At 49.6% G+C, this 26,748-nt stretch overlaps 1 protein-coding gene across 1 annotated transcript in view; it reads right to left on the reverse strand.

Annotated features, from left to right (window-relative positions):
• SART1 (spliceosome associated factor 1, recruiter of U4/U6.U5 tri-snRNP) overlaps nt 1-26,748 on the reverse strand; it is a 748,174-nt gene that overhangs the window by 424,036 nt on the left and 297,390 nt on the right. The window contains exon 11 of the mRNA XM_069207847.1: nt 26,108-26,250. Coding sequence (XP_069063948.1) covers nt 26,108-26,250 — 143 coding nt within the window. The remainder of the gene's footprint in view (nt 1-26,107; nt 26,251-26,748) is intronic.

The raw sequence follows: 26,748 nt of genomic DNA on the forward strand, positions 1-26,748 counted from the left end.
ACTTCTTTGCACCAACGTACCCCACAAAGAGTTGGTCGTCCACCCAGAACTCTTTAGTGCGGTCAAGGTAGAACGATAACGCTCTTTTTGGGTCCAGCCGATGGAGACGCTCCTCTTCCTTAGAGGGATGCGGTGGTGCAAAGAAGGTGGGTAGGTTGATACTTTGACCCAAATGGAAAGGGGTCACCACCTTGGGGAGGAAAAAGGCACGATTTCTGAGAACCACTTTTTCAGGAAAGATTGTGAGATACGGCAGTTTTGATGACAAAGCCTGTAGCTCACTAACTTTTCTGGCAGATGTAATTGCCACCAAAAAAGCTGTCTTAATAGTAAGCAGCCGAAGAGGACAGTTATGCAAGGGCTCGAAGGGAGCGCACATAAGGAAGGTAAGAACCACATTAAGATCCCACTGGGGCATAACGAAAGGCACAGGCAGGAATAGATGTACAAGCCCTTTCAAAAACCTCTGTACTATAGGTGATTTAAACAGAGATGGTTGATCGGGCAACTGAAGCAAAGCCAATAAGGCTGCAAGATAGCCCTTGAGAGTCCCCAAGGAGGAACCCTGCTGGGCAAGAGACAAAATAAACAAAAGGATGTTAGACAGAGAAGAAGAAAGAGGATCAATAGACCTCTCTGAACAATACGAAACAAAACGTTTCCAACGGCAGGCATAGATCGACTTAGTAGAGGGACGCCTGGCTGCCAAAATGACATCACAGACCTCGGGGAGGGAGGTCATAAACCATCAACTGTCGCCACTCAATCTCCATGCATGAAGGCGCAGAGTTGACAGGTTCGGGTGGAGAACCTTCCCCTGCTGCTGCGACAGAAGATCCTCCTGAAGAGGCAGCCTGATTGGAGGACAGATGGTCATTTTGAGAAGCTCTGGATACCAAACTCTTGTTGCCCAATCCGGAGCCACTAGGATTCCTTGGGCCCAGTCGTTCTTGATTTTCTTGAGAACTCTGGGCAGAAGTGGTATAGGCGGAAAGGCGTACAGGAGGCCTGAACTCCACTCACAACGAAAAGCGTCGCCTAGCGATAGCCCCCTTGGAAACTCCAACGCTCAAAACTGCTGACATTGCGCGTTCTCTACGGAGGCGAACAGATCTAACCAAGGCTCTCCCCACCGCTGAAAGAGTCCTTGCGCCACCTCCGGATGGAGACACCATTCGTGATCCTCTAAGCATTTTCGGCTGAGTTCGTCTGCTCTGGCGTTCAGAGAACCTACCAGGTGTTGAACCACCAGGGTCATGCCCTGCTGTTCCAGCCATGTCCAAAGACATAAAGCCTCTTGACAAAGGGTCCACAACCCCACACAGCCCTGCTTGTTGCAGTACCACATTGCGGTAGTTTTGTCTGTGAACACCTGCACCACCTTCCCTTTCACAACAGGAAGAAATGCTTTTAATGCTAGCCGGATCGCCGTCCAAAGCTCCAAGAAGTTGATGTGGAGCCCGGATTCCGCCTGAGACCAGTGACCTCTGATCTCCACCTCCCCCAGATGGCCACCCCATCCCAGAAGTGACGCATCTGTCACTACCGTTAGATCTGGTTCGGGAAGGGAGAGGGGTCTGCCCTTGACCCACTCGCAGTTCACTAACCACCACTGCAGATCTTTTGCAGTCCCCTCCGAGATCTGAACCATGTCGGTAAGATTTCCCTGATGCTGTGCCCATTGGAACTTCAGGTCCCACTGCAGAGCCCTCATGCGCCATCTGGCATGCTTGACCAACAGGATGTAGGAAGCCATGAGTCCCAGCAGCCTCAGAGTCTTTCTCACCGAGATCCAGGATATCCTGAACCCGCTGATCGGGAGGATAAGCCCGATACTGCACTGGGTCCAGAAAAGCTCAGATGAAAGTGAGCTTCTGTGAGGGAGTCAGGTGTGACTTCGGCAAATTTATAGTGAACCCCAGCGAATGCAAGAGGTCCGCAGTTGACTGGAGGTGGGTGACGAGAGCCTGGGGCGTAGGAGTCTTCAACAGCCAATCGTCTAGGTAGGGGAAGACTGAGATCCCTGACCTGCGCAAATGAGCTGCCACCACCGCCATCACCTTTGTGAACACCCGAGGGGCACTGGTGAGACCGAAAGGAAGCACAGTAAACTGAAAGTGATTGTGGCCCACCTTGAACCGCAGGTAACGCCTGTGGGCTGGCAGGATAGGAATATGGAAATATGCATCCTGTAAATCCAACGCTACCATCCAGTCTCCTTGGTCCAGGGCAGACAAACCCTGAGTAGGGGTGAGCATCTTGAATTTCTCCTTCTTGAGGAAGAGATTGACGTCCCTTAAATCCAAGATAGGGCGAAGGCCTTTGTTCATTTTGGGAATCAGAAAGTAGTGGGAATAACAACCACTGCCTACTTCTGATATCGGGACTCTTTCTATGGCTACCTTGGCCAAGAGAGCTATAACTTCCTCGCGGAGCAAAGCTAGATGGTCCTCCATCAGCCATTCCTTTGTCGGAGGGATAGAAGGAGGGAAAGGCTGGAAGGGAAGGGAGTAGCCCTTCCGTATGATCTGCAGGACCCACTTGTCCGTGGTGATGGAAAGCCAGTGAGGGAGATGAAAACGAATCCTCCCTCCAACTGGACGGACATGATCCCGCAGAACCACAGTAGGAGGGCTTGGGTGCAGTGGAGGGGGGCTGTGTGGCGGCCGACCACTGGCCAGACCCTCTGGGTCTGATGGTACGACGACCACGTCCTCTTCCGGGATGCTGTGAAGCCTGAGGACGGTGGCTAAACTGTGGCTGGCGTGGTACCACACCCCTTCCGAAACCTCGAAAGGGGCGAAAGACAGACTGCTGTTGTGCTGGCGCTGAAAGGCCCAAGGATCTGGCCGTGGCTCGAGAATCCTTGAACCTCTCAAGCGCGGAGTCTGCCTTTTTGCCAAAAAGGCGAGAGCCATCAAAGGGCATGTCCATCAAGCTAGACTGGACATCCCCTGAAAAACCAGTAAAACGTAGCCAGGCGTAGGGCCACTGACGATGAAATCGATCTGCCCAGCGAATCGGTCGTGTCCAAGCCACACCGGATCGTAAACTTGGCTGCATCTCTCCCATCCTTGACAGCCTGGGTGAGAGTGTCCCGTACGTCCTCCGGGACCTGGGGCAGCACTTGCGCCACCGTATCCCATAAAGTATGGGAATAACAGCCCAATAGGCAAGAGGTGTTTACGGACCTCAATGCCAGGCTGGTGGAAGAAAACATCTTCTTCCCAAGCTGATCCAGCCTCTTGGATTCCCTATCCGGGAGGAGCGGAAGGGAAAGCACCACGGGAAGTAGAGGCTTGATCAACCAAGCTCTCAGGAGTGGGGTGTTAAGTCAGGAAACTAGGGTCGCTGGGAGCGGGTCTATGGCGGCGCCCCACCGTCCTATTCACAGGAGCCCCTGTGCTGGGTTTGGACCACGTACCCAGAAGGAAGTCTGTAAGAGCCTCATTGAAGGGCAACAACGGCTCCGATGTTGACACCCCCGGCTGAAGCACTTCTGTCAGGATATTCGTCCTGACTGGAACCGTAGGCAAATCTAGGTCCAAGACCTCAGCTGCGCTACACACCACCATAGCGAAAGAAGCACCCTCCTCCGTAGCCACATTAGGAGGAGAGAGCATACCAGTATCTGGAGACGTGTCCAGTCCACTGGCCTCCCCTAGATCCTCATACCAGTCCTGTTGCAATCCAGATTCTAAAGGGTCCTCAGACCCCTCCCATTCCTCTCCTGCGTCTGGCTGTTCCAAATAATGCTCAGACAATGATCTGGGCCGAATTGGCTCAGTCGAAGTCTGAGTCGACGGCGTACGACGTCGGACCCAGCGCCGAAGGAGGCAGACTGTGAGAGACTGGTGCAAGGTCCGGATCCGGTATCGGATCCCGGGGTCCCCAACGGCGCCAAGGCCGACGCTACCGGCGTTGAATCCTAAGGGGCCCCTGCTGACCCAGCGGGGCCCGAAGACTCACCCGAGGGTGCAGCCCGCTCAAAAATGAGACGAATGGCCTCGTAGAATTATTTTATCTGAGCGGGGTCGATCCGGTTCCCGGAAAGGGTGGAAGATGCGGAGTCGACGCTCCCTAGACGCCTAGTCAGCCTACGGGCGTGGCGAAGACGAAGTCCGCTTGGACTTCTTCTTCTTGTGCCTCTTACCTTCGGAAGACCTCGGATGCGAGGAAGAGGACTTGGGGCTCCGGAAGCAGTGCCGCGACCTCCTACTACTCCGGGACCGTGACCTCCATTGAGTCGCACCGAACGAAAAAGAATGTCGGGTCGCAAGAAGCTTAAGGGATCTCTCCCTGAAGGCCTTTGGTGCCATGGACAGACAGTCGGAGCACAAGGTGGAATCGTGGTCCTTCTCTAGGCACCAAAGACAAACTCTGTGCGGATCCGTCACCGACATGGTGCGATGACACACACCACACGGCTTGAATCCTGTCTTTCTCGAAGACATGACTCCAAACAGTCAAAAAAGCGTCGACAAACCGTCGAAGCAGGGTAGCTCTTTCCAAAACTGTGCTTAACCGGCGCAGAAAGAAAAGAACTGACGTACGCATGCCGAGACGGCATCTATATAGACAACCGTGACGTCAGACGGCTCCAACAACGCTGACGATGCACGCGGAGCTGGTCGACGCACGCGGATCCGAACTACGCCGCCAGACGGCGCGCGCGCAGGGTACTGCTCAGGAAAAACTCTGGATTCGAAGCGGACGCTAGGGAATTCTAAGGTAAGGAAGCTGCAGCTAGAAGTCTCTATCAGATACACAGCGCAGCCAACACCACCACGCCCCACATTGCAAGAATATCTAGATGACATTGTTATGGTCTGGCTAACCACTGCCCAACAGCAGTTCCTCAGTGAGCCTTTCTGTACTGAGGAGGTTTCGCAGGAAATCAATTCATTAGCTGGGATGCGCACCCCGGGGCTGGATGGGTTTACTGGGGCATTTTCAAGAAATACAAAGATATTATGAGCCCTCGCTTCGTATCTGTGTATGCTGAAGTGTTGGAGACTGGGGTTCTCCCTGAGGCAATCCGCGAGGTGGATATTACCCTTTTGCCAAAGCCTGTTCAAGACCCTCTATATTGTGAGTCATTCAGACCGCTTTCCTCATTAAATTTCGAATACAAGATATTGGTCAAGATGGTCATCACCTGCCTTTTCCTCTTGTCGGATAAGATTATTTCTCCTGCTCAGTCTGGCTTTGTTCTGCACTGCTCCACCTCCCTTAACCTTTGCACTGTTTTTGCGGTGCTAAAGAGTGTGTCCCCAGAGGTTCCGACAACTATTGTCCTACTAGATGCCGAAAAGGCATTTCATTCCCTCAAGTGGCCCTTTTTTACACGCGGTCCTACGTAAGCTTGGTTTTCCCCGAGGTTACACTGATTTGATCTTTTTGCAGTACTCGCAGCTCACAGCTGCTATACCACTCAACGGAGTGCTCTCCCCCCTTTTCCCCATATCACGTGGTACATGACAGGGGTGCCTTCTGTCCCCCTGTTCTTCATAATGGCAATGGACCCTCTGGTGCGCCATTTGCAGAATGGGCTTATACAGAGATGACTGGAGTTTACTAGTGGGCCGCTCCTGGTATCGCTGTATGCAGACTAAATACTATTACTCACTCGCCACCCCAACACTAATCTTAAACCCATATTAGATGAAGTGACTTGCTTCAGTGAATTCTCTGGGCTGCGTATTAACTGGAACAAATCAGAGCCTTTTCCGATGACTGACAGCACCCGTCCACCTGCAGCTGAGTTCCCCTTACGCTGGTCCTCTGGCTCATCCTGTTCCAGATGCTCGACTCGGAGTCCTGGGAGAGGGATCTGGGACGTCTACTTTCCCCAAACATTTCGGAGACATGTTGTGCACAAAGCCAGTTTGTCTCACTTAACCAATGCCACAAGTTAATCCATTTTAAATTCCTAAGAGGGGCTTGTGGAAAGTTGGCTCTGTATGTGCTATTTCAAAGTAAGGAATAGCATGCACAAAGTCCAAGGGTTCCCCTTAGAGGTAAGATAGTGGCAAAAAGAGATAATACTAATGCTCTATTTTGTGGTAGTGTGGTCGAGCAGTAGGCTTATCAAAGGAGTAGTGTTAAGCATTTGTTGTACATACACACAGGCAATAAATGAGGAACACACAATTCCAGGCCAATAGGTTTTTGTTATAGAAAAATATATTTTCTTAGTTTATTTTAAGAACCACAGGTTCAAATTCTACATGTAATATCTCATTTGAAAGGTATTGCAGGTAAGTACTCTAGGAACTTTGAATAATTACAATAGCATATATACTTTTTACATAGAACACATTTAGCTGTTTTAAAAGTGGACACAGTGCAATTTTCACAGTTCCTGGGGGAGGTAAAGTAATCTTAGTTCTTGCAGGTAAGTAAACCACCTACGGGGTTCAAATTGGGGTCCAAGGTAGCCCACCGTTGGGGGTTCAGAGCAACCCCAAAGTCACCACACCAGCAGCTCAGGGCCGGTCAGGTGCAGAGGTCAAAGAGGTGCCCAAAACACATAGGCTTCAATTGAGAGAAGGGGGTGCCCCGGTTCCAGTCTGCCAGCAGGTAAATACCCACGTCTTCGGAGGGCAGACCAGGGGGGTTTTGTAGGGCACCGGGGGGGACATAAGTCAGCACAAAAAGTACACCCTCAGCAGCGCGGGGGCGGCCGGTTGCAGTGTGCAAACTAGCGTCGGGTTTCCAATGGGAGTCAATGGGAGACCAAGGGGTCTCTTCAGCGGTGCAGGCAGGCAAGGGGGGGGGGCTCCTCGGGGTAGCCACCACCTGGGCAAGGGAGAGGGCCTCCTGGGGGGTCACTCCTGCACTGGAGTTCCGATCCTTCAGGTGCTGGGGGCTGCGGGTGCAGGGTCTTTTCCAGCCGTCAGGATTTTAGAGTCAGGCAGTCGCGGTCAGGGGGAGCCTCGGGATTCCCTCTGCAGGCGTCGCTGTGGGGGCTCAGGGGGGACAACTTTGGTTACTCACAGTCTTGGAGTCGCCGGAGGGTCCTCCCTGTAACGTTGTTTCTCCACCAGTCGAGTCAGGGTCGCCGGGTGCAGTGTTGCAAGTCTCACGCTTCTTGCGGGGATTGCAGGGGTCTTTAAATCTTCTCCTCTGAAACAAAGTTGCAGTCTTTTTGGAACAGGGCCGCTGTCCTCGGGAGTTTCTTGTTCCTCTTGAAGCAGGGCAGTCCTCTGAGGATTCAGAGGTCGCTGGTCCTGGGGAAAGCGTCGCTGGAGCAGGTTTCTTTAGAAGGCAGGAGACAGGCCGGTAGGACTGGGACCAAAGCAGTTGGTGTCTTCTTTCTTCTTCTGCAGGGGTCTTTCAGCTCAGCAGTCCTCTTCTTCTTGTACTTGCAGGAATCTGATTTCCTAGGTTCTGGGGTGCCCCTAAATACTGAATTTAGGGGTGTGTTTAGGTGTGGGAGGGCAGTAGCCAATGGCTACTGTCCTTGAGGGTGGGTACACCCTCTTTGTGCCTCCTCCCTGAGGGGAGGGGGGCAGATCCCTATTCCTATTGGGGGAATCCTCCTTCTACAAGATGGAGGATTTCTAAAAGTTAGAGTCACCTCAGCTCAGGACACCTTAGGGGCTGTCCTGACTGGCCAGTGACGACTCCTTGTTTTTCTCATTATCTCTCCTGGACTTGCCGCCAAAAGTGGGGGCTGGGTCCAGGGGGCGGGCATCTCCACTAGCTGGAGTGCCCTGGGGCATTGTAACACGAAGCTTGAGCCTTTGAAGCTCACTGCTAGGTGTTACGGTTCCCGCAGGGGGGAGGTGTGAAGCACCTTCACCCAGAGCAGGCTTTGTTTCTGTCCTCAGAGAGCACAAAGGCTCTCACCGCATGGGGTCAGAAACTCGTCTCTCAGCAGCAGGCTGGCACAGACCAGTCAGTCCTGCACTGAACAATTGGGTAAAATACAGGGGGCATCTCTAAGATGCCCTCTGTGTGCATTTTTTAATAAATCCAACACTGGCATCAGTGTGGGTTTATTATTCTGAGAAGTTTGATACTAAACTTCCCAGTATTCAGTGTAGCCATTATGGAGCTGTGGAGTTCGTTTTTGACAGACTCCCAAACCATATACTCTTATGGCTACCCTGCACTTACAATGTCTAAGGTTTTGCTTAGACACTGTAGGGGCATAGTGCTCATGCACATATACCCTCACCTGTGGTATAGTGCACTCTGCCTTAGGGCTGTAAGGCCTGCTAGAGGGGTGACTTACCTATGCCACAGGCAGTGTGAGGTTGGCATGGCACTCTGAGGGGAGTGATATGTCGACTTAGTCATTTTCTCCCCACCAGCACACACAAGCTGGCAAGCAGTGTGTCTGTGCTGAGTGAGGAGTCCCTAGGGTGGCATAAGTCATGCTGCAGCCCTTAGAGACCTTCCCTGGCATCAGGGCCCTTGGTACCAGGGGTACCAGTTACAAGGGAGTTACGTAGGTGCCAGGGTTGTGCCAATTGTGGAAACAATGGTACATTTTAGGTGAAAGAACACAGGTGCTGGGGCCTGGTTAGCAGGGTCCCAGCACACTTCTCAGTCAAGTTAGCATCAGTATCAGGCAAAAAGTGGGGGGTAACTGCAACAAGGAGCCATTTCTTTACAGGGCTTATATCACCCCTAGGGATATACAGCCCGTATTGACACTAGACGATGCACCGATAGCAGATTTGTTACACATGACTTGGACTTGTCCAAATATTAGTCGCTTCTGGTGTGAGATGTATGATCGATTATCGATCACTGTGGGATGGCCTCTCCGTCTCAATCCACTTATGGCCCTGCTTGGCTACACTAGAGATTTACTGAGGTCTATCAGGTGCCTTACAGCGATCGATCTTATTGGCAAAGAGAGAGAACGCTTTTATGGGGCTCAAGATACACGCCAAATATCACTTCCTGGTTGACTGGCCCCACATATTGTGACACTAACAGCCAACTCTATGCCTCACTACAGCCTGTGACATCTAGGCCCAAGGATATTTGGCCGCCACTGAGAGACTACTTGAATACACTTGTCACCTCTCCACCCCAATCTCAGTCCTCTATTGAATCAAGATCATGCTGAATCTATTGTTTCCATGACACAGTTTCTGATTCTTTTCTGAGTGTCATTTTACTAGCCACTGGCCCAACCATACTGCGTTTGTCAGTAATAGCACTGCTTGTAATCTGTAAACGATGGTCTCCTTTTCACATGTGATACAGTTTCTTTGCTTGAACTGCATTGCTTTGTGTTCGTTTTAGGTTATGTTTAAAAATGATAAATACAATGTATTATTTTATTTTTTTTAACTAAGCTTTCCACTTTGCATACTTTGGAGTTGCCTACTGGAGTTGTGCTGGCTCTGCCCCGTTCGTCCTTACCAGCTGGGCCAGGGCAGGGAGGGTGGTGTCTGGTTTTCCTGGTGTTGGTGGGAGAAGCAGACTTCGGTGCCTACTGTTAGAACTGTTGATGCAGCTCTGGTAAGGGTACTTACGCTATTGCAGGGATGTCATATTTTCACAGTGCGTGTGTGGCAATGATCTACAGCAATCAGTCTGCAGACTGGATGGTGGGCTCGAAGGGAGTCTTTATTTTCTGTCCATTTCCCCCTACTTTCTTCCTCTTGGTCACCTACACGTCTATAGGAAGGAAGTTTTCCCTTGCTGTAGGAAGTTGGCTCTGTATGTATTATTTCAAAGTAAGAAATAGCATGCACAGAGTCCAAGGGTTCCCCTCAGAGGTAAGATAGTGGCAAAAAGAGATTATTCTAATGTTCTATTTTGTGGTAGTGTGGTCGAGCAGTAGGCTTATCAGAGGGTAGTGTTAAGCATTTGTTGTACACACACAGGCAATAAATGAGGAACACACACTCAGAGACAAGTCCAGGCCAATAGGTTTTTATATAAAAATATATTTTCTTAGTTTATTTTAAGAACCACAGGTTCAAGATTTACAAACAATACTTTAAATGAAAGGTATTTCACTTAGGAACTTTGAATTAGCAAAATAGCATATACAGTTTTCACACAAATGGCAATAAGCTATTTTAAAACTGGACACAGTTTAATTTTCAACAGTTCCTGGGGGAGGTAAGTGTTTGTTAGTTTTGCAGGTAAGCAAACCACCTACAGGGTTCAAAGTTGGGTCCAAGGTAGCCCACCGTTGGGGGTTCAGGGCAATCCCAAAGTTACCACACCAGCAGCTCAGGGCCGGCCAGGTGCAGAGGTCAAAGTGGTGCTCAAAACACATAGGCTTCAATGGAGAAGGGGGTGCCCCGGTTCCAGTCTGCCAGCAGGTAAGTACCCACGTCTTCGGAGGGCAGACCAGGGGGGTTTTGTAGGGCACCGGGGGGGACCACAAGTCAGCACAAAAAGTACACCCTCCGCGGCACGGGGCGGCCGGGTGCAGTCTGCAAACAGGCGTCGGGTTTGCAATGTAGTTCAATGGGAGACCTAGGGGTCTCTTCAGCGATGCAGGCAGCCGGGGGGGGGGGGGTGAGGGGGGGGACTGCTCCTCGGGGTAGCCACCACCTGGGCAAGGGAGAGGGCCACCTGGGGGTCGCTCTTGCACTGGAGGTCGGATCCTTCAGGTCCTGGGGGCTGCGGGCGCAGTGTCCTTACCAGGCGTCGGGTCTTAGAAGCAGGCAGTCGAGGTTAGGGGGAGCCTCGGGATTCCCTCTGCAGGCGTCGCTGTGGGGGCTCAGGGGGGTCAACTCTGGCTACTCACGGTCTCGTAGTCGCCTGGGAGTCCTCCCTGTAGTGTTGGTTCTCCACAAGTCGAGCCGGGGGCGTCGGGTGCAGAGTGCAAAGTCTCACGCTTCCGGCGGGAAACGTGTATTCTTTCAAAGTTGCTTCTTTGTTGCAAAGATGCTTCTTCTTTGGAGCAGAGCCGCTGTCCTCTGGAGTTCTTGGTCCTTTTAGATGCAGGGCAGTCCTCTGAGGCTTCAGAGGTCGCTGGACCCTGTGGAACGCATCGCTGTAGCAGTTCTTTTGAAGTGGGGAGACAGGCCGGTAGAACTGGGGTCTCCGTCTTCTCTGCAGGGTTTTCAGCTCAGCAGTCCTTCTTCGTCTTAGGTTGCAGGAATCTATCTTGCTAGGTTCTGGGAGCCCCTAAATACTCAATTTAGGGGTGTGTTTAGGTCTGGGGGGTTAGTAGCCAATGGCTACTAGCCCTTAGGGTGGCTACACCCTCTTTGCGCCTCCTCCCTGAGGGGAGGGGGGCACATCCCTAATCCTATTGGGGGAATCCTCCATCTGCAAGATGGAGGATTTCTAAAAGTTAGAGTCACCTCAGCTCAGGACACCTTAGGGGCTGTCCTGACTGGCCAGTGACGACTCCTTGTTTTTCTCATTATCCCCTCCGGCCTTGCCGCCAAAAGTGGGGCCGTGGCCGGAGGAGGGCGGGCAACTCCATTAGCTGGAGTGTCCTGGGGTGCTGTAACAAAGGGGGTGAGCCTTTAAAGCTCACCGCCAGGTGTTACAGTTCCTGCAGGGGGAGGTGAGACACACCTCCACCCAGTACAGGCTTTGTTACTACCCACAGAGTGACAAAGGCACTCTCCCCATGTGGCCAGCAACATGTCTGGTGTGTGGCAGGCTGCTAAAACTAGTCAGTCCACACTGGTAGTCGGGTATGGTTTCAGGGGCATCTCTAAGATGCCCTCTGGGGTATATTTTAAAATAAAATGTACTCTGGCATCAGTGTGCATTTATTGTGCTGAAAAGTTTGATACCAAACTTCCCAGTTTTCAGTGTAGCCATTATGGTGCTCGTGGAGTTCGTGCATGACAGACTCCCAGACCATATACTCTTATGGCTACCCTGCACTTACAATGTCTAAGGTTTTGCTTAGACACTGTAGGGGCATAGAGCTCATGCACTTATGCCCTCACCTATGGTATAGTGCACCCTGCCTTAGGGCTGTAAGGCCTACTAGAGGGGTGAATCATCTATGCCATAGGCAGTGTGAGGTTGGCATGGCACCCTGAGGGGAGTGCCATGTCGACTTAGTCTTTTTATCCCCACCAGCACACACAAGCTGGCAAGCAGTGTGTCTGTGCTGAGTGAGGGGTCCCCAGGATGGCATAAGATATGCTGAAGCCCTTAGAGACCTTCCCTGGCATCAGGGCCCTTGGTACCAGGGGTACCAGTTACAAGGGACTTACCTGGAAGCCAGGGTGTGCCAATTGTGGAAACAAAAGTACAGGTTAGGGAAAGAACCTGGTTAGCAGGCCTCAGTACACTTTCAAATCATAACTTGGCATCAGCAAAGGCAAAAACGTCAGGGGGTAACCATGCCAAGGAGGCATTTCCTTACACTTGCCTTGTTCTCTCTCATTCCATTCTCACCCGCCTCTCTACTTCAGGATGGGGTGGGTGTTTTCCTTTATTAAAGGGGTTTTCACAATGTAGAAGTTTAGACACTACTAAGGTGTCAGAGGTCGGGCAACAGACCTCTCTTGCCTTCTACATGAATGGTTGTCCAGTTGACAGGGTTTCTAATATTTGTGAGAGGTGGCGGGGGTGGGGTGGTTTAAGTGTTGCCAGCTTGGTGTCCAGATGAAGGGATGTTTATTAGGTTTAGTTTTGTTAGGAGTAGGACTCTGTGTCCCTACACAACACCTGCCAGACAGCTGGTGGAACCAGCTCCGGCCTCCTGGCTACCACCACATGATGCAGGATAGGTTACACGACAACCAACGCTTTAATATCATGTCCTGGAATGTCAATGGGGTGTGTAGTAAAGTGAAATAGGGTTTGCTCACAAGGTATATATATGATGCCAGCAGCCTGACATTGTTTTGCTTCAGGAGAGGAGGGGGACCCAATGTTTTCTGGGTAGGGGTGCCTATACTGTACTAGCACATGCAGGGTACACCTCTGGATCGAGAGGTGTGGCAATATTTGTCAGAACGCAGCCCCCGGTTGTGATCTCCAGAACCTGGGTAGATCAGCAGGGCAGATACGAGACAGGTAAAGGTACCTGTGGCAAAGCATCTATCATGCTGATTAGTGTTCATGCGTCATCCCGCCTTCAACAGCTGGTCTACGATAAGGTGATTGTGATGCTTTTGAAAACCACCTCGGCCATTCATGTTGTGGGGGGAGAGAGATTTAAATTATGTCATGCCCCCAGCCTTGGATCAATCGCGACTGGCAGCAGTCTCGTCGGGGCCTAAGCCTCTGAAAAGGTTTGCACGCCTCTGGGTCTCAGCAACTTGTGGCGTTCCCACCACTCCTTGCATAGGGACTGCTCCTATTTCTCCAGGGTACATAAACTGTTTTCCCAGCTTCACTATTTCTTTGTCCCTGCATGTGAAGCAGCAAGGGTAATCCAGGCAGAATACCTGGCTAGGGGCCTGTCGATCACTCCCCACTTTAGGATACCATGGAAGGTAAGGGCCTCCCACGAAGTTCTAGTTGGAAACTGAACGCGTGGGACTTGAGGGATGTAGAAATGGCGAGAATGACAGTATACTCCAGGAAAACCAGGGATTGGTTGACTCCACAGTGGTCCTGTGGGAGGCCTACAAGGCAGTGTTACAAGACAGGACACAAAACTCCCTTTCCTGGAAGGGAACGAGAGGTGGCAGAAATTGAGATCCTGGAGCGCTAGATTGTGGCCCATGAGAACTCCCCTGAGGCCCGTACTGACCCCGGTGCCTTGCGCTGCCTTGAGGTGCTCCGATGCATATATCGAGACCTGGCCACTGTGGAAGCACGTAGGGAATTGTTGGCAACACAACACCGCCTTTATGATGCTGGTGATAAGGTGGGCAAGTTGTTGGCCTGGTTCGGTAGGCGGGAGGTGGCATACCCCCTGAATCCACGGTATAGTGGACAAGACTGGTGCCCTCCATTTGTCTGATGTGGCCATAGCGAACACCTTTGCTTCCTACTATGTTTTGTCAGGCCTGTCCGATGGCAGATGCCCTCAAATAGTAGATTATCTGGCCAGAGTGGATCTGCCATTGCGGACGTCTGAAGATCGGGCAGACCTGGACGTGCCAATACTCTGGAAGAAGTTGCAGCAGCAATTATCAAACTGAAGTCCGACTGAATCCTTCAAACTGTATTTTGACCTCTTGACGCCCCATATGCTCAATCGCTTCAAGGAATCTCGGCTCAGGGTGTGCTATTGCTGGACCTCCAATGCGCAACAATCATTCCAATTTGCAAACCGGGTAAGCCCAAAACCGAATGTAGTTCTTATCGCCCTATATCTTTGCTGAACATCAAGGTGAAAGTGCTGGCTACAGTCCTTTCCACCGGACACCTGATGCTCATTGTCCCGCTTGTACATTGGATTCACGCCGGCCCGGTCCACACGCCTCAATCTTCGGCACCTACGCAAGTGGATGTTGGCAGTGGCCAAGAGAACTGCCCCCCATGTTTTCTTGACTCTGGGTGCAGAAAGCATTTAATGCCAAAGATTGGCCCTTTTGCCATCAATGCTCAGTCTGTTTGGTTTCAACTCCCATTTTCAGCAGTGGATCTCTTTGCTGTATCAGGCCCCCACGATGATTGGGGGTTCTGTCCTTGGTCTTTTCCATACAGCCTGGCACGCATCAGGGATGTGCCCTATCTCCCCTGTTATTCGCCCTTACGATTGAGCAGCTCACAGCAACGGTACTCTCCCATCAGGGCATGCGGGGGTTTAAAGTATCGGAGATGGACAGTACAGAGGAGAACAACTGTCCCTGTAAGCTGATGACATCTTATTGTATGTCACTGAACCAGCAACCGTCATCCCCCTGATCTTCTCTACCTTTGAGTCCTACGGAGGACCATTCGGGCTACCATATCAATTGGAAGAAATCTGTACTCTGTCATCCCTTTGCTCCTCTGGCCACGGGTCTCCATTGGGAGCTGCAGGCAGTGACTGATGGCTTTCAGTACTTGGGGGAAGTAGGTGACGCCACACCGAGCTAGGTGTTTTGCTAGGAATTTTGGTAGCGTGATTACCACCTTCTGAGATAAGGTGGAGTGGTAGTGCACGTTCCCACTCATATGGATGGGTAGAGCAGCCATTTTTGACATGATCATGCTCTGAAAGCTCCTCTACACTATGCAAAACACCTACTACCTGCTCCCCGAGACCCTATTCACCGAGTTGGACAGTGCCATCTGCTCAATGTTATGGTGCAGCAAGCACCCAAGGATAGCCCTCCCCACTCTTCAACGCAATCAGTATAATGGGGGTATTTCACTTTCAGATGTTCTGTCTTATTATTCAGCGGCGCACCACTGGCTATTCATGCCCCAGGACCATTCTACCTATAGGCTGAAGCGCAGCCAGTTCGCTAACCGCTCTTGGCTCCACTACCTCTACTTGGGTAAGGGTGTGAGACAAATCTTGCTGGCGACTCGGGTGGCGATTAAGGCTTGCCAGAGGGCCATTGGACGTATGGGCTAGACGGGCAAGTTAACAAGAGCAACGCCACTCTCGGACGGAGAGTGGCTGAAGGAGATTGGGAAACTTTAAAGGTTTGGAGCTTGGGACTTGTTGGGGATTTCAGGGTGGGTGTTCTCCTGGAAGAGGTTGAGCGGATACCTCTTGCGTCTCTCTGACAAACCTATTCTATGCATTCCTACCAATTCCTGAAATATGTCCAGTTGCGTCAAGCATGGAGGGTAGAGAATATAGCGCTGCAGGACCTACTCTATTCCTTCCCACTTGAGGGGTGACTGCTACAAAAGGAGTTGTCCTCTAAAGCAGTATCTGCGATGCATAAAATTCAACAACCATATGCCGGATCGGTTACGCAAACTGAGGGAGAGTTGGGGCCTGGGGGACCTTGAAGATGTCGATAGGGTGGTAGCTCGGATGCACCCACGGGAAGTGGCGATAAAATCCTGTCTACTCCTAAAAGAATTGAAAACCCTCCATTGGGTGTATTATGAACGACTGCATCACATTGGTTGGGCACCCTTCCCTAGCTGCCTCCAATGTGGAGAGGTGAGGGGGTCCTACTTTTATATGCTCTGGAACTGCCCGGTTGTCCAGGACTATTGGACACGAGTGGTGAGGGAATTGACTTGGGTGGTGGGTGAGACCATCCCTCTTGATCCCAGGTATGTTCTGTTGGGAATACCAGGAGATTCTGATGTTCTTAGGGCTCAACTTTTGTTCTGCAAGTTAAGGCTAGTGGCTGGCAAGTGTGATGCAGCTTGGTACTGGCCCCCCCCCCCCGAGGCCCCAACATTGTCAGAGTGGAAGAGGGGGATGGATTTGTATATGGCAGTAGAGAGGGTCACGTCCAAGATTTGGGGATACCCAAGTAAATTTCATAAGGTATGGGGTTGTTGGTAGAGATACTACGATATTTCCCTTTCATAGAGGCTGTGACTTTCTGGAATTGACTGTGGCAGAGTGAAGGATTTGAGAGCGTCATTGTATTCATGGCTGTTCTTGTTTTTTCACTAAGTAGATGTTCTGTACTTACCCTTCTGTGATTCCTTGCGGTGTGTGTGTGTACAAGGGCCTCCCTTTTTGATTGATTATTTGTTGATATTCAGTGCATGTTTGGCACCTAATTTAATGTTCAGTGCATTGCCTGCGAAATGCCGTAAACAATGCCTTAAACAGCTGGTGGCAGCAGCTTTGGTTTCAGGGAGCCTAGGGTCAGGGAGGACTCTTGACTCCAAAAGCTTACACACTTGTGGGGGGTGACATACAAGTGGTTCACTGCTCTGGAGAGGGCCTGTAAAGTACAAAGGGTCCCCCAGAGACAGTGGGCTGCTATACTGTGGCTCTCCTTCTCTGACACGGAGAGAGATAGACCTCTCACTGTCAGGGAGGAAGATGCTGACAACTATGTTGTTTTGAAATCTGCACTCTCAGATGCGTTTGGTCTCCCCACTGAACAATATAGGATAAAGGTCAGGGAGACCACAAAAGAGTCCTCCCGAGATTGGGTAGACTTTGCGGACTGTTCTGTTAAAGCTTTGGAAGGCTGGTTACATGGCAGAAAGTCAGTGACTATCAGGGTGTATACAATCTTATCTTGAGAAAGCATATTTTAAACAATTGTGTCTCTGATTTATTGCACCAATACTTGGTAGAGTCAGATCTGACCTCTCCCCAAGAACTGGGAAAGAAAGCAGACAAATGGGTCAGAACTAGAGTGAGCAAAAAATTTCATACAGAGGATGACGACAAGAAAAAGGAAGCAGGTAAGTGTCAGGACAAGGGTGGGGACAAAGACAAAAGTAAGTACTCTTCACCAGGCCCACAAAACTCGTCTGGTGTGAGACTTGTTAAAAGCCTTGGTGTTATATGTGTAAAACCAAAGGCCATAGGCCAGGGGACAGGGGACAGCTCCTGTCCTAGGAAAGGCACTGAGCCTTCCACCACTACTATCGCCACTTCCACTCATAGTGCCTGTAGTAGTAGTAGTAGTAGTGGTGGTGGTGGTGGTGGTGGTGGTAGGACTACTGGCAGCAGTCAGCCCTAAAGTGTAGTTGGGTCCACCCCTCGATCTGTAATGAAATTTGGGGTAGAAATAGAAAACCCTAAGACAACTTCTGTCTCTCAGGGTGGCATTGGTCTTGCCACCCTAGCTGCGTGTCTCCTTAACATGGATAAGTACAAGCAGTGCATCCTGCTAAATGGTGTTGAGGCTGAAGCCTACAGGGACACAAGTGCCAGTGTCCCCATAGTAACTGAAAAGTGTCACCTTAACAACACCTATTTGGTCACAATCACCATGTCACTAATGCAAATAACTCCTCAGTGCCTTCCCACAGCTATGGTAGCCTTTAGCTGGGGTGGATTTACTGGCCCTAAACAGGTGGTAGTCTCTTCTAACCTACCTGTTGAGTGCCTCCTAGGTAATGACCTGGAGACCTCAGATTGGGCTGAAGCAGAGTTCCTTGCCCATGCAGCCATGCTGGGCATCCCCAAACATTTGCTCACTTTAACCTCAAAACTGTTTAAATAGTAAAGTAGTGAAGGGGCCTTGGAGCCTGGAATAATGGCCCAGGACACTCCTAAAAACTCAGACAGGCAGGATACAAGATCACCTCCTGTTCACACTCCCACTGAGGATTCCACCCCTCTGAGTAAGGAAACCATCCCCAGGGTGGAACCTGAACTACAGGAACCAAAATCTACCATAGCAGAGCTCCCAGGGGTAAAATAATCCCTCTGGAAAGAATTTAAGGTAGAACAGCAAACCTGCCCTATCTTAGAAAACTTGGGGACAGGGAAACTTTGGGGCGGCCACACTGCACCACCCCTGAACAACTTAAGACAGCAAAGCTGTACTTTAGAGCATCTAGAACAAAAATCCTGTCCTGCTCTACCCCTGTTACAACAGCAAACCTTTAGGGCAGCACCCCTGTCCTGCTCTAAACCCCCTAGGACAGCAACCCTGCCCTACCGGAGAGCCAGCAATCTGGCCCTGCTCTGATACCCTTTAGTCCACAACCTCCACATAGGGAACTAAAAAGCCCACAGTTTGAACACATTTCAGGAGAAAATCCCAAACTGTTAATTAAGGTGGTCCATATCCCTACAGGCAATGAACTATACAGTGGAACATAGACCTGAGTAACCACTCCAATGCAGATGGACTCTCCAGATATTTCCACTTAGACAATGAAGACTAAACTGGACAAGGTTAGTCTTATTGTTTTTCGTGGGGCAGGGGGCTGTGGAGGAAAGTACCCTCTTTCTTGGCATGGTACCCCCATTTTCTGCCTGTTGTCAATGTGTTGGTTTTCACTGAGATCCTGTTAACCAGGACCCCAGTGATTATGCTCTCTCCCTTCAAACTTGCTGACCTGGTTACTTAAACCGCACATTTGGCATACTGGTACCCCCCACATAAGTCCCTATTATATGGTACCCAGGGCATTGCGGTACCGGGGGATACCCATGGGCTGCAGCATATATTATGCCACCCACGGGGAGCCCATGCAAAGTGTATCTGCAGGCCTGCCGCTGCAGCCTGTGTGAAAGGGTGCATGCACCCTTTTCACTACAGGTCAATGTAAGTCACCCCTATAGCGGGCCATCCTAGCCCAGAGAGCAGAGTCCAAGTATCTGTGTGTGAGGGCACCCCTGCACTAGCAGAGGTGCCCCCACGAACTCCAGTTCCATTTTCCTAGACTTCGTGAGTGCAGAGATGCCATTTTATGCATGTACTGGACATAGGTCACCACCTATGTCCACCTACAAAATGGTAACTCTGAACATAGGCATGCTTGGTATCAAACATGTCGAAATCCTACCCCAATACTGTTGCCAGTATTGAAGGTATGATTCTATGCTCTCTGGGGGCACATTAGAGGACCCCCAGCATTGCTCCTACCAGCCTTTTGGGTTTTTCTGTACAGCTGAAGCTGTTGCCACCCCTCAAACAGGTTTCTGCCCTCCTGCTGCTTGAACAGCTCAAGGAAGGAAGAACAGAGGATTTCCTTTAGGAAGGGGCTAACACCCTCTCCATTTGGAAATAGGTGTTACATGGCTTGGTGAGGGGTAGCTTCCCCAAGCCACTTGTATGCTTTGAAGTGCACATCTGGTGCCCTCTGTGCATAAACCAGTTTTACACCGGCTTAGGGACCTCCAGTCCCTGCTCTGGAGCAAAACTGGACAAAGGAAAGGGGAGTAACCGCTCCCCTGACCATCTCCACCCCAGGGGTCATGCCCAGAACTCCTCCAGAGGGTCCCTGGTTCTGCCATCTTGAACCCAAGGTTCGCAGGAACCTCTGGGAGCATCTGAGTGGCAAGGTCAGGCCAGGCAGGTGACGTTAGAGACCCCTCCTGATAGGTGGTCACCTGGCTAGATGACCAATCCCTCTTTCAGGGCTATTTAGGGTCTCTCTCTTGGGTGGGTCATCAGACTTGGCTTGCAAGAGTCCAGCAGGCTCCTCTGGAATCTATGCTTTGACTTCTGGCCACTGGAACTGCGACTGGACACTCCAGGAACCGACAATCTGCAAACACGACAAAGACTCTGCTTGCAACATTGTTTCCAAAGCTCCTTCCAGCTTCTGCAACATTTTCCCAACTGTGTATCCTCGGAGGGTGGTAAGTCTTCAGTCTGCACGAGAAGGAAGAAGGAATCTCCCTTGGAGTGAAGGAGTCACTCCCCTGCATCCGCAGGCACCAACTGCAACGACAACCAGCTGCGTGGATCCTGCATCAGGGGTGGTGGCCCGGAGTACTCCTCTTGGTCCTCTCTGCCAGCTGTCCAACTTTGGCAGAGGTAAGCATTTTCCTTCCCACGTAGGATGGTACCCCGTGCACCGTGCCTCTTACATCTACCAAGGATTGTTTGCATCCCCTCCAAGGGACCTTCAGGCTCTGTGTAGCCCCAGCACTCAGCACTCATTCCTGCGACACATAGCACTCTGCGTGCTTCTGCTGTGGCGTGAGACCCTTCCCCAGTTGTGCTGCATGGGCTCCTCTGAGACTCCTGATTCCTCGTCCAGTGGGTCTCCTTTGGGGGCTGCCTCTTCTTCTGTGGAATCTCTGCATTACTGAGGGTCCCCATAGGACTCCTTGCCATGGGTCGAGTCCTCCTGGACCTTGCTGGTCCCCAGCAGCTCCACTCTGTACTTCACTGCAACTTTGCATGGCCTCGCACCCCCTCCCATGGGCAGGGATGGAAGGGGAACTGCTTCCCCTTTCATCCCGCACCTCCTCAATCCCCCACCGTGACGTCTGATGACATCAGTGTGCAATCGTGTGCTGACCCCACCCCACCCCACCGTGCTGGAAACCGAGGATCGGAAGAGAAATGCAAAACCATTTCTCTTCCAATCACGGGCTTGGGGCGGGAGAGACATCAAAGGAAAGGCCTTTCCTTTCCTTTAATGTCTCTGAGCATTTCTGCTGCCCAATCATGAAGCAATCGGGCAGCAGAAATGCCCACTAGACACCAGGGAGTTTTTGCTTATATGTGTTTTGTCTGTTTATTACATATAAGGAGAGCGGCACCTTAGGCAAAGGTCGATCCCCAGCAGGGGACTTCATTTTAACGCCTTTTGGGGCATAACACACTAGACATCAGGGATTTTTTTTTTGCATGTGGGGAGCTACCCCCTAGGCAAGGGTTGCTCCCTGGGGGTGGGGGGCAATGCATTTTTAGGCCTTTTCTGTTTCAGAAAGCCTCCTAGATGCCAGGGAACTAAACAAAAAATTGTGGGGTGGTGGCTACCAGTATGGGCATGGTTAGAGGTAACAGTCTTTCAGCTCTCCCCCCACACACTAAAACATCTTATCCCAACGGCAAGCAAGAGGACATTTGATTATTTTCGGTTTTGGTTTTACATTTGGGCCATGAGAGCTTGTCTAACTCTCAAAATCGTCCCACTTGGAATGGTGAGGGCTGCAATTTTTTGACTTTGGGACGCCGCAGTGTAGAAAACTCTACGAGACCTAGACACATCAGAAAACTAAACAGCTGGATGAGTCCAGGGTGGTGTGCTTCACATGCACCCCACACCATTTTGTTACCCAAGATGCCCTGCAAACCTCCAACTTTGCTTGAAATCACACATTTTTGTGATGGAATGTAGGACACTGGCTCTGTATATACTATATCAAAATGAGATATAGTGTGCACAGAGTCCAGGTGTTCCCCAAGAGGCTTGACAGAGGCAATAATAGATAATACTAATGCTTTATTTGTGGTAGTGTGGTCGGGCAGTTAGACTTATCAGAGGGTAGTGTTAAGCATTTGTTGTACACACACAAGCAATAAGTGAAAACACACACTCAAAGACTTAACTCCAGACCAATAGGTTATTATACAGAAAAATATGATTTTGTTCATTTATTTCTAGAATCACAAGATTCATTTAGCAGGTAAGTAAATAAAAGAAAGTTACTTTGCATAGTAGTACTGAGAACTTTGAATGGAATCAAATATGTTCACAGTTTTCTTTAAAATGGCAAAAAGGTATTTAAAGAGTGGGCACCTTGCAATTTTCAACAGTTCCTGGGGGAGGTAAGTAAAGTACAGTTTTTGAGGTCAGTAACAAACTTACAGGTTCAATCTCCGGGGCATAGGCAGCCCACCGTTGGGGGTTCAAGATAACCCCAAACACCCAGGACCAGCAACACAGGGCTACAGGAGTTTCTTGTTCCTTGGTGATGCAGGCAGTCCCCTGGAAGCTTTTCAGGGGTAGCTGGTCCTGCAGAACGCGTTTGTTCTTCTCTTGCAACTTTTTGAAGCAGGACATGTGCCGGTAGGGCTGGGGCAGTCAGTTGTATCCTTCTCTTCCCTGCGGGGTTTTCAGCTCAGCAGTCCTCCTTTCTTGAGGTCGTCATGAAATCTGAAGAGCTGGGTTCAGGGTCGCCCCTAAATACTAAATTTAGGGGTGTGTTAGGGTCAGGGGCAGTAGCCAATGGCTAATGTCCCTGGGGGTGGCTACACGGTTCTTGTGCCCACTCCCTCTGGGGATAGGGGCACATCCCTATCCCTATTGGTCCTAATCCTCCAAAGCAAGATGGAGGATTTCTCAAAGAGGGAGGTCACTTCAGCTCTGGACACCTTAGGGGTGGTCCTGGCTGAGGGGGTGACTCCTCCTTGTTTTTCTCATTATCCCCCTGGACTTGCCACCAAAAAGTGTGGGCTCGTCTGGGGCGGGCATCTCCACTGGCTGGAGTGCCCTGGGGCACTGTGACACCAGGCTTGACCCTTTGAGGCTCACCGCCAGGTGTTGCAGTTACTGCAGGGGGAGGTGTGAAGCACCTCCACCCAGTACAGGCTGTGTTTCTGACCACTGAGTGCACAGAGGCACTCACCCCATGTGGTCAGAAACTCGTTTGGAAGTGGCAGGCTGGCAAAGACCTGTCAGCCTTACACCAGCAGTTGGGCTAACATACAGGGGGTATCTCTAAAATGCCCTCTGTGTGCATTTTTCAATATATCCCACACTGGCATCAGTGTTGGTTTATTGTGCTGAGAAGTTTGATACCGAACTTCCCAGTATTCAGTGTAGCCATTATGGTGCTGGGGAGTTCGTAATGACAAACTCCCAGACCATATACTCATATACCTGCACTTACAATGACTAAGAATTGACAGACACTGTAGGGGCATAGTGCTCATGCAGCTATGCCCTCACCTGTAGTATAGTGCACCCTGCTTTAGGGCTGTAAGGCCTGCTAGAGGGGTGACTCACCTATGCCACAGGCAGTGGTTGGTGGGCATGGCACTCTGAGGGGAGTGCCATGTCGACTTTATCTTTTCTCCACACTAGCACACACAAGCTGCAAAGCAGTGTTCATGTACTGAGTAAGGAATCCCTGAGGGTGGCATAATACATGCTGCAGCCTTTCTGGACCTTCCCTGGCCACAGGGCCCTTGGTACCAGGGGTACCTTTTACAAGGGACTTAACTGTGTGCCAGAGCTGTGCCAACTGTGGAAATAAAGGTACAGTTTTAGGGAAAGAACACTGGTGCTGGGGCCTGGTTAGCAGGGTCCCAGCACATTTCCAATCAAAGCTGACATCAACACCAAGCAAAAAGTGTGTGGGGGGGAGGGGTGACCATGCCAACAGTGGCATTTTCCTACATGGAACCTTCAGGAATCGGCAGGAATCCACAAAATTCCTACCACCCAGCATTGTCACATCTATACAGATAAAAAATCTAACCCACTTGTCAGCCTAAAAACTCTTCTTTTCAAACTCCCCTTTTAGACCGGCTTTGGTTCCCCCTCATTTTTGACATGTTTTTGGCTCTTCCCTGTCACAGGCACTTGGCCCACCTATACAAGTAAGGTATCATTTTTATCAGGAGACTGAGGGGAACATTGGATGGTAGGAAATTTTTGCCGGTGCAGTGATCCTGCACAGAAATATGGGAAAATTGTGTGGTGCTTTTTTTTTTGGGGGGTAAATTTGAGGTTTGCTGAGGATTCTGGGTAAGAAAAAACTGGGGGATCCACACAAGTCACAGCACCTTGGACTCCCCCTCAGGTGTCTAGTTTTCAGAGATGTTTGGGTTTGGTAGGTTTCCCTAAATGGCTGCTGAGCCTAGGACCAAAAACGCAGGGTTTTAAAAAATGTACAGGTTTGGTAGGTTTCCCTACGTGCTGGCTGAGCTAGAAGAAAAAAATTCATAGCTAGGCACTTTGCAAAAAACAGGTTACTTTTCTTTGGGAAAATGTGATGTGTCCATGTTGTGTTTTAGGGCATTTCCTGTTGCGGGCACTAGGCCTACCCACAGAAGTCGGGTAGCATTTTTAATCGGGAGAATTGGTGGAATGCTGGGTGGAAGGAAATTTGTGGCTCCTCTCAGATTCCAGAATGGTCTATCACCAAAATGTGAGGAAGAAGTGTTTTTTTGGGCAAAATTTTGAGGTTTGAAATGGATTCTGGTTAACAGAGCCTGGTGAGAGCCCCACAAGTCACCCCATCCTGATTCCCCTAGGTGTCTAGTTTTCAAAAATGCACAGGTTTAGTAGGTTTCCCTACGTGACGGCTGAGCTAGAGGCCAAAATCCACAGCTAGGCACTTTCCAAAAAAACAAGTTCGATTTCAATGTAAAAATGTGATGTGTCCATGTTGTGTTTCCTGTCGCGGGCATTAGGCCTACCCACACAAGTGAGGTACCATTTTTATCGGGAGACACTTTTTGGGGGGTTGGGGGGGGGGGGGGGGGGGGGGGGGGAATAGCAGAACACGTGTTATTGCCCCTTGTCTTTCTCTACATTTTTTCCTTCCAAATGTAAGACAGTGTGTAAAAAAGATATTTATTTGAGAAATGCCCTGTAATTCGCATGCTAGTATGGGGACCCCGGAATTCAGATGTGCAAATAACCACTGCTTCTCAACACCTTATCTTGTGCTCATTTTGGAAATAAAAAGGTTTCCTTGATACCTATTTTTCACTCTTTATATTTCACAAAATGAATTGCTGAATACCAGATATACAATGAAAACCCATTGCAAGGTGCTCCTTTATTGGCTCTGGGTACCTGGAGTTCTTGATGAACCTACAAGCCATATATATCCCCGCAACCAGAAGAGTCCAGCAGACTTAACGGTATATTGCATTAAATAAAATCTGACATCTCCGAAAAAAGCGAGTAAAACGTGGAGAAAAATGGCTGGGTTTTTTTCACCTCAATTTCAATATTTTTTTATTTCAGCTGTTATTTTCTGTAGGAAAACCTTGTAGGATCTACACAAATGACCTGTTGCCTATTTCAGAATTCTGTCTACTTTTTAGAAATGTTTAGCTGTCTGTGATCCAGGATTGGTTTCACACCTGTTTCTGCCACTAACTTGAAGGAGGCTAAAAGCACAAACAAAATAGTAAAAATGGGGTATGTCCCAGTAAAATGGCAAAATTGTGTTGAAAAATGGGGTTTTCTGAATCACGTCTGCCTGTTCCTGAAAACTGGGAAGAGGGGGGTTTTAGCACCGCAAACCCTTTGTTGATGCCATTTTCAAGGGGAAAAAAACACAAGCCTTCTTCTTCAGCCCTTTTTCCCCATTTCTTTTTTAAAAACGAATTTTTTGATGTATTTTGGCTAATTTCTTGGTCTCCTCCAGGGGAGCCCCCAAACTCTGGGTACCTCTAGAATCCCTAGGATGTTGGAAAAAAAGGACGCATATATGGCAAGGGTAGCTTATGTGGACAAAAAGTTATGAGGGCCAAAGCGCAAACTGCCCCAAATAGCCAAAAAAAGGTCTGGCACCTCTGGGGGAAAAGGCCTGGCAGCGAAGGGGTTAAGGTAATGAAGATCAGCTTTTTAGAGCTGCAACATATGTATCAGCTAAAACAGACAGCTCCCTGAAAACCCAGCAAAATAACATCAACCAAGTGTGTAGTTGGTAATTCACATTAAAAGGCATGGAGGTGCCCTCGAAATAATTAATATACCTGGTATTTGGTATTACAAAAAAAGTTGTAACTGTAAATGAACAGGCTGTCACCAGGTGTAAGAAGCTTCTAAATTGTTTTTTGTTTTTTTAAGCAATGGGCAAAATGTTCTCATGTCACGAGTCCTTTTTTTTGGTCAACCACAAATGGCACTTATTAAGTACTTTTAAGCCTAAAAAGCATATTATTTAGAATCTTGGCTAACAGGCACAAGTGGTAGAATGGACTCTTGGGATATTAGGCATGCTTACCATCGTCACTGATATCCATTTTTTCTACCCGCCGGTCATCAGACTGAGGAAACAAATCTGGGTATTCCGCTCCAATTTCATAGTATTCGCCCTCCTCCAATTCTTCTTCAGGCTCTGAGCGCCACAAGCCTCGGCCACGTATTCTATCAAGAAAAGATACTGATTTTTATTAACTTTCTTTCACCTAAGCTGGGAACATAAGGACACAGAATAATGAAGAATAATGATTTAAAATGGAAAACAATTTTCACTTCTCCCCCTTCAGAATACTGAGAAAGTTTGGGAAGCAATGTAAAATAGGTTACTTTTCTGCGAAAGTAGTTCTTCTGTGACTATGATTATGTGCTTTGGAATCTTGTAAAGCAAGGACACCTCACCAAGACACGATAGGACATTCAAAAGCCTATGGATTAATGTATGATCAAAAACAGGACAAAAAGCTTATTTGTAATACTAGTTCATTGATTTCTCAGAAGAAACGGCTTTTAGATATCTCTTGATGTCAAGGTAGGAAGCTAACAACTTCAGGTCAAGGAGTATTCAAATGCATGTGGGTATCAAAGAAGGATTACGCACCATTAAGAGAATCTTTGATTGACTGGTATAATAGTGGAACTATGTTTCGGGTTTATAAACGATAA

This window comes from Pleurodeles waltl, chromosome 9 (genome assembly GCF_031143425.1).
Source record: "Pleurodeles waltl isolate 20211129_DDA chromosome 9, aPleWal1.hap1.20221129, whole genome shotgun sequence".
NCBI classification, from domain to species: Eukaryota; Metazoa; Chordata; class Amphibia; order Caudata; family Salamandridae; genus Pleurodeles; species Pleurodeles waltl.